This window comes from Cebidichthys violaceus, unplaced genomic scaffold, assembly GCF_023349555.1.
Source record: "Cebidichthys violaceus isolate CVI_PGR_0920_01 unplaced genomic scaffold, fCebVio1.0.p SCAF_15, whole genome shotgun sequence".
Classification (NCBI taxonomy): domain Eukaryota; kingdom Metazoa; phylum Chordata; class Actinopteri; order Perciformes; family Stichaeidae; genus Cebidichthys; species Cebidichthys violaceus.
This window is the reverse complement of record NW_027176318.1, coordinates 9,201,002-9,211,482: the sequence shown is the minus strand read 5'-3', so window position 1 is coordinate 9,211,482 and position 10,481 is coordinate 9,201,002. Positions and strand designations below refer to the sequence as shown.

The 10,481-nt window shown below is 42.4% G+C and overlaps 1 protein-coding gene across 1 annotated transcript; it reads left to right on the top strand.

Moving 5' to 3' along the window:
• Positions 1 to 3,340: 3,340 nt before the first annotated feature.
• Positions 3,341 to 9,937, top strand: agtr1b (angiotensin II receptor, type 1b). Its single transcript, XM_068709869.1, has 2 exons — positions 3,341 to 3,615; positions 7,842 to 9,937. Exon 2 carries the CDS (start codon positions 7,948 to 7,950, stop codon positions 9,037 to 9,039), a length of 1,092 nt encoding a protein of 363 aa, XP_068565970.1. The 5' UTR covers positions 3,341 to 3,615; positions 7,842 to 7,947; the 3' UTR covers positions 9,040 to 9,937.
• The last annotated feature ends 544 nt before the right edge of the window (positions 9,938 to 10,481 follow it).

Sequence of the window (10,481 nt, the reverse complement as noted above, 5' to 3'; positions counted from 1 at the left end):
CAGCTGCAAAAAAAACGAAATTAAACAAGAAGCATCTTGTCAGTAAACACCAACTTAACAGGGCCTACTCTACTCATTTAACGAGCAAGAGGGAACATCAAACACACTTATTTTCATTGAAACCCAAGTGTTCGTGGCGCTTTTTGGGGGCAGAGTTGGCATCATTGTTTCACATTAGTGCCAATACAAGAATGGGGCGGAAAGTAATGTTGCAGTAAATTGTGTGTCACCTGTGACTGACGCAGTGATAGTATTAAGCCTAACCTAGCTTCACTGCCTTTTTTTCCAACTTTTTATCAATTTGGCGTTATTGCTCACCTAGCTCCACATTGTGCCGTTTGTACTACATTTATGTCACAGTCAAAACTCTCGCAATACCTTAAAAGGTAAAGTTGAACTGACCCTTTTCACAACAAAGGTTTTGACCTGTCAAACACAGGCGTCTCTAATAACATTATTAATTGTTGCATTTCATTGCAGCGATCGCTGGAACATAGACATCCTTAACGTTATTAGTTCCACCTGTGCTTTTCCTGCAACAGCAAGTCCAAACGTCTGCTGTTGTGAAACCGGTTCATGAATACAATTCATTTGGGAACGACGAGGCAACGATTTTTATAGCGAGGCTTTAAAAAGGATAGTTGAACAGACTTTTGAAAAACAGAATTATGATGCTCATTAAGACATGTCGGCCTGTCTTGCTCTGCAAGTCTTTCTGTTTATACGGAAGACATATGTGTCTTGTGTAAGAAGTTTGGCAGTTTGGCAAAGTTTAACTTGCATTTTTTAAAAAGAAAGTAATGATTAACATGTGAGAAAGGAAACATGCAGCTCATGTTCTTGATAATTTGATTCGCCCCTTGACACTATTTAAAATGCAATCAATTCACATGAGGACTTTCGATGGAAACCACACAGCAGCGTGTCAAATATTTTAACACGGGTGTGAGAGATGACTCAGCTTCTTGTCAATCCATACAGGTCAGCAGTTTATGGTAAAAACCTGCGGTCTCCAGATCTCACAGATTATTGTGTTTCTTCGGCAGGTGGCTGCGTGGTGGTTTGACATTTTAGTGCCTGTGTTGCTCTGGTGTAAAAAGGTCCGTCGTTACCCGCAGTGCTCTGTGCTACCAGTAATTACCTCAATCAATTTATTCTACAACAGCTTAAGTGCTAACACAGCTTATCTTGTTAGAATCATTTGATTAGCTAGAGCATCGCCCACTATCACACCTCCAGGGTATTTGAGCATTTGAGATGAAGCCATGTCATCTTTGTACTTACTCACAGAGAAATGATTTATTACCCAGATGATAAATGGCCATATTCCGTGGATTTTGGTTACATCAGGTTCCTAAGTGTTGTGCAACATGAACTTAGAGAGGATCTTGTTTTTGTTTTAGGGTGAATCATGGCTTTTATGTGCAAGAGTTTTACTTTTACACCCTAACTGACCTGAAATAAACACCAGCCATCTATTCTAAAAAGGTAAAGTGCCATATTCTCCCCCCCCCCCCCCCCCCCCCCCCTATTTTTAAATCAACATCTGTTTCTGCTTGTAAATCAACGATATGGTGCGGGGTGTTGCAACAACATCCTGTCCCTACTGAGAATTATTTGTTTTGTGGAAAATGCAGTGGAGATTCGGAGCTTGATACATAACTCTCCGTTCACATCCTGAGAGGTCTCATGGGTCAGATATAGATTGTTGATAATCCTTGTGACAGCGAGACCAAGACGGTGCAGGCGATTTGATACTGTACGGGTGCTCATTGCTGTGACAGGATACGCAATAAGATACCATTTGCCTAATGGATGATTCTTATCACCACAGTTATTGAAGACATAATGGAGCTTGATCATAATATCCCTGGAGGCGTAAATGTCTCTGTTGCTGTGTTTCAGACAAAGTGAGAGATTGTCCTCGTCTCTGCAACGTGCCCTTCCTGAGAAATTACAGGTATAAAGACTGAAGAGTCCTCCGGTGCATGTCATGTATTTTCAAAAAGTTTTCCAGGTCTTTGTACATGTTGCCTTTTGACCCCGTGTGACCCCCTAGATGCCATAGAAAGCTTGGTAAATGTGATTCTTCTCAAATGACTAGGTTACGCCTGACTGAGCAAAAGCCACCAAACAGGACCTCCACTAAGCCCAAAGTGTTTGTTTTTCCTTTCTTTCCTTGTTTGTCTTTTACCCAGGTGATGGCTCTCTTCGCCGTCAACACTGCAGACACTGAAACTGAGGGGATTTAGAGGATGACAGCCTTGCCACATCATCCATCACTATCCATCTCCATGACAGTTGCGATAGTGGCTTTGGACTGAGGCAGAGAGGTGAGGATGTGACCCACTTCTCAACACCTGTCAAGACCTTGAGAAACAGAAGAATAGTGAGAGACAAATAACATTCGAGCCAAGGAGTGTCTGATGGATGTTTGCAGTTGCTAAAAATAGAAATTCCTTCTTATTACAGCTTGATTACACAACCGTAAAGTGTGCAGGCTTCAAATTCCTCCCTTTCGCATCGATCAAATTCTTTTATCCCATGTGAGATTGTTCTTTGTACTACAGTTTTAGCAGTCACATTCATTAGCAAGTGCCTTTGTCACACTTAAATAGCCTCAGCAAAGCCAGCTTGATTATGGGGAGTTGTCAGCTCGGTCACCCTGACATGCACATACGTTCACACACTCCCACAATGCATCCACCTCTTGGGGAAAATAAGTTTGACAAATGAGCAACAACTGAATCACACTGGAGAAAGAGAAATGTTTGTAGGAGGACTGAAAGACAAGAGGTATCTCAACTCTCCAGCTCCTCCCCGCCGGTATCCCCCCTCTCCTAGCCCCTAATACACGCTGATCCGAGCCTGTGGCAGCTATTAATACAATGTGCCGACAGGTCCAATCGCAATCAAAGCCTGGCCGTTCCTTTCATGCTGTGCGAAGGACAATAGACAGGGGACCGTCATGGGATAAAAGATGAGCACTAGTGGAGGAAATTTGGTTGAGATATTAAAGTGAGATTAAACAAAGTGCTGTCTGTGCATCCGCGTGTCTGGTTAATTAAACCGTAACGCTGAATTGAACACCCTCAAAAGATGTGCAACAGGCCTAGATTTGAGGCTTTAATCAGCTCTACCTGTCAGAGGCGGCAATAAATTTCAAATGAAAGATAAAGTGAGTGATTAAAAGCAGACATTAAGAGAGAGGAGAGGGAGATGGTGCTTGGGGAGTACGGTGGAAAGAGGAGAGGAGGCGGAGGAGGAGAGAGGGGAGGAGGAGGAGGAGGCGGAGGAGAGGGTCTATTGTGTAAGATCTTGTGTGTGTTTGTTTGTGTGCGCAGGCTGTTGGCTGTAGAGAGAAATGGGCAAAAGGACAATGCGTAGCTCCAGTGTAATTCATTCATCATTGTAGTGTGTGTGTGTGTGTGTGTGTGAGAGAGAGAGAGAGGGTCTAGTGGGGGGGGGGAGTGTTTGTGTGTCAGATGGTATTCCTGCTCGTCTCGCTCCACCAAGTTAAATCTGAGGCAGCCACTGGCACACTAAGGTGGTCTCTCTATCTCTCTGTCTGTCCTGCTCTGAAAGCATCAACAGCCTCCTGATTCAGCACCACAGGTAAGAGCTCACATTACCTCACTTTCACCAACTTGTAAAGAATCTATATTTGGAGTCAAAGTCTACAAACTCTTTAAATGTAACTTTCTGTAATAGCCTCTCACATTGGATAAGCATATTTTAAGTGTGACTGCTTTAAGGTGACTTTAATGTTCCAACACCAGCACAAAAAAGTTTTCGGTATCTATATATATCTATCTATAATATCTGTAAATATTTTATCTCATAAGCCCTTTGTTGAAAATTGCTGACATGTAGCGAATGCATAGAACAAAACAACATATTAGACGTATTCACTGACTTTATATTGTTGCCACCTGTTGTTGCTGTTTGTTCAAGTTGTTCATGTGAAAGTCCTGTGTGGCCAGAGCCTTTAAAACAACCACTGTAGCTGTGTGGTTAAGATGGGAAGAATCCAGAACTGCACTATGCAAACTTGTCTCATTTCCCCAGAGAGATTTGGATCCACTTCCTGACAAACAGTAGCTCTGCGCTCCCTAAAAGTACTAGTTTTATGAAGAATAAGGAAGGCAGGAAAGAGAGGAAATGGTGGAGAAATCCGGATGGCAGCATGTGGAATAGTGGGGAAAGGTAACTGAGGGAAAGTAGAGAAGAACAGGTGACATTTAACGTCCAGCCTTGTCAGTGAGAGAGACAGGTCTAACTGGTGAAGAAGACAGAGGGACACTAGAGAATGAACCTGAGGAAAAGACGTTGTGGCTTCGGAGTGAAGGCTGCTCGCCATCACGCTCTTTAACCAAGAGATTTGTATGGGTTTCACTTTATAGGTGCTTAGTTTCCCCTCTGATGTTTCTATGTTGGAGACAAACTCTACTCTTGAGAGCCAGACACCTGTTATTTGATATGATTTCAGGTTCAACAACCTATCTCAATGATTTTAGATTATTTGGAGGGAAAAGGATTCATAATGTGTGATGTCATTGTGTCACCGCTTTATTTCATAAAGTACATACAGGAAATGAAGGGAAGCTTAATGGGCTGAAGTCTGCGCTGTTTAATTGTGCAAGTCACATGAAAGTGCAGTTTTGTAAACAAAAAAAAATGCAGACATGGTCTCTGAAGCCAATATTTCCATTAGCCCCTCTCTGGCAAGCAGAAGTTCAGTCTTCATTTAGTTCATGGACACTATCACTCTCACTCACTCACACACACACACACACACACACATACACACACACACACACACACACACACACGCTTCATCAAAGTCTTCTGTTCTTTCTCTTTTTAAACACAGATGTATACGATGCACACATTTTAAATGGAGAAGTGTGTTGGTTTGGAGCAGTTTATTTATTTTGATTGCAATCAACCAACAAACTTAACATTTAAGAGTTCCTTTAGTAGTCAATGAGTTTGCTCTTGATCAAGTTTCCTCCTTCAAATCCTCTTCAGCTGAAGTGACACCCCTGTAAGTTGAGACGGAGGAGGAAATGAGTTGCAGGAGGCTAGGGCCAGATCTTAAACACCCGTATTATTACTGTGTAATAATGACAAAATAAGCTGCAGTGCCATTTCAAGTCTACCATTTGTTAGTGGTAGGGAGCTTGGCAATACATTTGCATTCCTGTTACAGATATTTGAAGATACAGGATGCAAAGCCAGAGAGCGCCCGCTGATGCAAAACGTTCTGTTTGCCGAACAAGCCTGAAACGAGGCCTAAACGAGAAGATGATCATGAGGTGGTGTGTTATAAGATGAACCTCACTTCATAATGGGCTGGTATAAATCATTAACTCCATCAACCAAACATTTTAGTGTCTCTCTCTATGGGCAGCCAGATGGTGGTGCTCATGTCAGAGCAGCCGGGTGCTCGGGCCGAGGACAGCCTCAGATAGCTCTGTTGATGGGAACCACGATTCTATTCATATGTGGACTAACTAAATTTTAATTTTCCTCGCTTTAGCTTTTTAAGAAATTCCCATGATCCCAGTAAGGGGCTGCATTCACATACCCCGAGATAGGATTAGAAATGGAATGTTGCCACGACAGTGACATTCAGGAGTCGGCCATTACACCGCGGGGCAAAAATGTCCCAAAACTTCCTCCTAATCCTAATTTTACCATTCAATGTAAGCAGCTGTGTGTTTGCAAACAGCGCCTCGCAGCCCATTGTCTCGTCCGAGAGGATGCAGCTTGCTCACGGACCTTGTGAAGTGGGTGTTTACCTTCCTGTCTGTGGTCACCCAGGGTTTATGGCTGTCATTCAGTAATGTGCCATCTAACTCCCGAGCCAAAGCTCACTGGACGCAGCCACACTAAATCACCTGCTTCCGAGTCACCTTCTGTCTGTGCCACCTCATCTTTATTATAGGGCTCACGTACATATATAGGCAGCAATAACTTTCAGCCTTGTTTATATTCACTCCCCACACACGTCCCCTCGCCTTGAGCATCTCCCTCATGGAAAAATACAGGCGGTTAAAATGCCAGCCAACAATGGTAAAAAAGCATGTGGTGTCCATTTTCACCCATTATTCCATTTGTGGTCATCAGAAATCATCTTACCATCAAGAGATTTTCTCAAACGGTTTCAAATCCCTATACTGTGAAACTGATGTGTGTTTTGTCACTCACTTCAGTATAGTTTAAATTTAAAGCCGCACCCACTATATTAATCATAGTAAGAAGACACATGGACTGTAAATCCAAGCAATGACATCTGTGTTGGGGCTTTACCCTACGACTCCGCAGAGATATCTCATTATTCTGTTGCCCTTGGCACCCACACATCTTCCACACTCAACAATCCCCACATCTGCAACTAATACAGTAGTTGCTTTAGTGCACACATGGGTTTCTTCCAAAAATTCATCCACTGAATCCTGGTGGAAAATGAGGAGATATTTGACTGGGAGATAAAATAGTTCTACTGTAGGGGCTGTCTTAAGGCGAACCAGAGGGCAAGAGGAACGCAGATAGGGAAGGTTTTCAAAAGCGCATTCAATTATGTAGTCCACAGTAGCTGTAAGAGCAATGGCAGCAACTGGATTCATGCAAAAAGCAACTTTACATTTTGTTTTAGATGTACAATAGGTCATGATATCACTGTACTGTGTCAGCTGTGAGACGGAAAGAGTAAAATCTTGAGGCTAGAATGCCATCTTGTGGCAAAATGCTTGCTTAGTTTAGTGAAATTTTTTTTATTGTGGCAGCGAAATTTTTTTTAAATCTGTATTATACAAAATAGTCAACTTTATATTCGACATAGTGGTTTTGTTATCGGTATGCTATCTGCTCACTTTTGAGCTCCGAAATCAGAGCACGTTTTCCCCTGGCATCTGTTTGGTTTTAATGCAACCACAAACACGTTGTCATTTTCATGCAATTAGTAACAGAAACTATCTTTGCAGCTATAGTAATAGAATATATGAGGCTTATGCTAATATGATTACATTAGCCCCACTAATGACACTCACTAAGCCATTCTATTAAACATAAAGACTCTCAACAAAGAGGAGAATTTGTTTTTTATTCCCATTTCACATTCTGCTGGTACAAATGAAGCAAAAACTAGCCCCGAGGCAAATTTTCCGCTGCACGCAGGTTTGATTTTCTCACAGAGCAAAGTTTCCACAGAGCCGAATCCCTGCTGTCCTGTTTGTTTAGGTGTGTGCTGATTAGAAGTTCTCATGCTGGGTACAATGTATCTCAGCACACCAAGGGTTTGAAACGTGACATGTCTTTTACAGTGACTGGAGACTCAGCCTTCTCTTTCTCTCCCCTTTCTGTTCCCTTAGTACCTCAGTGTTTAATGGTGTTGTTATCCCAGCTCGCACTTTGCCATGCAGTCTTCATTAACAAAGGTCGTAACACGAGGCATAAATGTTCTCCTTCCGGGTGCTGACAGTCCACCCAGATGGACAGACCATTTGATAAACACTGTACTGTTTTACTGTTGCCGTTCATTAGCCGAGAGACGAGATGGGAGAGAGGGGAGAATGCAGACTGTTTGAATAATGATGTTTCAAAGGGCATTTTTGGAATATTGGATAACATACAACATCTGTTTTTCATGGCTTCTTATTTTACAGAAATAACATAAAGCGTCAGGATGGCTTTAATGTGCAGGTCTTTAATGAGCTGGTGTAGGGTGAGCGCTTTCATTGGTGCTCGTGTGGATTAGCGTTTATGGGCCATGCCAGCGGTAATGATGACTCTTCCCGTAGACTGCCTGTGACATTTTTGTTGTGTTTCTTTTATAGGACTCGCTGAGGCCCTCGCCCAAGGCCTGTATCAGTCACCACAGACGCACCCTGCTGACAGGGCCCCCTGTTTAAAAGTCCCAGAATCGGGCACTAAAAAGGAAAAATGCAGAACGCAACGACAGGAGCGACAGAAGAGATAGCTCTGACGTGTGGCATGTCTGGAAGCCATGAATTCATCTTCACCCTGGTACCCATCGTCTACGGCTGTATCTTTGTCATCGGCATTGTTGGAAACAGTATGGTAGTGGCTGTGATCTACTGCTACATGAAGCTCAAGACGGTGGCCCATATCTTTGTGCTCAATCTTGCTGTTTCTGACCTCACCTTCCTCATCACTCTGCCCATGTGGGCCACCTTCACCGCCACAGGCTATCACTGGCCCTTTGGAGGATTCCTGTGCAAGGCCAGTGCATTGCTGGTGATTTTTAACCTCTACACCAGCATCTTCTTCCTCACAGCACTCAGCATTGACCGCTATCTTGCCATCGTCCACCCGATACGATCACGCAGGTTACGCACTGTGGTGTACGCGCGTATCACCTGTGTGGTGATCTGGCTTTTTGCCGTTGTGCTTAGTGTGCCCTCAGCAATGAGCAGGGATGTCCACAACTTCAAAAACTACACTACAGTGGTGTGTGGCACTCTTCACCCGACCATTGAAAATCCCATAATTACGAAAGAGTTCCTGCTGGCTATCAGCCTGATGAAAAGCCTGCTCGGCTTCCTGGTGCCCTTTGTCATCATCATCACCTGTTACTGCCTCATCGGACGCACACTGGTGAGGGCGAGGCACATCCAGAAAAGCTCCCGTTCACGGGACGACGAGGTACTGCGCATGCTTGCAGCAGCTGTCCTGGCCTTCTTCCTGTGCTGGGTGCCCCATCAGGTGTTCCACTTGATGGATATGCTCACCCAGCCGTCACTCGAAAAGAACTGCCCCATCAAAGAAATCATCGACACCGCTATGCCCTTCACTATCTGTATCGCCTACTTCAACAGTTGCGTTAACCCTATTGTGTATGGCTTTGTCGGGAATAACTTTCGAAAAAACTTGCTGCGACTGTTGCGCTGCTCTCCAGATGGAGTTAGAGTGTCTCACCCGAGCATCAGCTCCAAGATGAGTGCCCTCTCTTTCCGTGCCTCTGAGGCACTGAGCCTCACAGCCAAAAGCAAGGCCTCTTCTGATGTTAAGTGACGAAGAAGAAAAAGAGTCCAAGTTTACTCTCCCTGCTCTTTTGGTCTGTGGTTAAGGGGCTGGGGATAGAGACATTCCATGCTTTTTAAAACCCCAAATGTATTGCAAAGCACTGAAATGCGCAAAATGGTTGAAACGTTGTATTCATGTCCCTCTGTAAGTAAGTCCAAAATAAATCCACCTTGTACATTGCTTATCTGCAGAATAATGATTCAAAAACAATCACATGTCACACGACACTCATACTTGTAACATGCATGCGGGCAAATGTTTCTTCTCTTTTAAATTAAAGTCAGTGTCACTGACATCTGTGTTTTTTTTTTTACAAATCCAGGAATTTACTATATCAATGCTACAAAAGACTATACATACAGGTCACTTATCCCATTATTTATATGAGATATGCATATGCTGCAGGATTTTGTCGCTTTGGTGCCTTAAGGATACAGTGCAGTAATATATTGTCCTGTGATAACCATTCTGTGTGCTCAGTGGGTCTTTCACCAGTTGGAACAGTGATCAAGTGCTCAGCAAAGATGCCAAAGCTAAAAACAAAACAAAAAATCATAAGCGACTCATGCATGCTCTGCCAGCGGCTGTACACATGGAACAATTGGTAAAGTGTAGCAAAAATGTGATGTAAGTTTATATCAGTTCGTACCATATTTGACTATGATAACTATATGCTGTATGTGGTTAAGTGTTTGCATAATAACATTGAAATGATGAAATGTTACCTAGTCTGGGATTAACATGCTGTATAAATAAGAGTACTACACAAACACTCATGATCATTGTCAATATCTCTGATTGTTTTCTTTGTGATATTTAAACATGTTGATAGATTTTTTTTTCCTACTCTGTAAGTGTACAGGTTGTGAATATGTGAAAATATGAATAAAATGTAAAAATACACAAAACTAAGTTGATTTTTTTATCACTACATAATAGAGCTGTCACAATATCTGATTTACACTACATGATTATCACGACCAAAATAATTTACAATATTGATACTTTTAATTATTCTTAAAATAGTATTTAAATTCATCTTTAACTGTTTAATGTGCGTTTTGTCTCTCTTGTCTCTTTTGGCAAATTAATTAAACTGGTGCAGAGAGTCTTTGACTGTAACTGTATATTCAATTATTTAAGAGGAGCTGGATTATAAACACTATATCATGATTTTATTTTTAAATATCACGGTTGTAGTCCATGCTGGTATACCACGACACACCTACCTCACAGTGAAAGAGTCCAACTATCCTGATTAGTAATAAAAATATGTCATTAGTTACCAAAACATCCAGAAATAACAGTTAATTATTAAGAATGAAAATCTAGTGATCTTGGCTCAAAACTTGCTCAAGCACCTCCAGCATCTATTAATCATTGACCATCAATATTATGTAGGCCCCTGTTCCTCCACACTCCGCAGATGG

Excerpts from the sequence above, each read along its gene's own strand:
- agtr1b (XM_068709869.1), top strand. The coding sequence starts at position 7,948 with ATGCAGAACGCAACGACAGGAGCGACAGAAGAGATAGCTCTGACGTGT.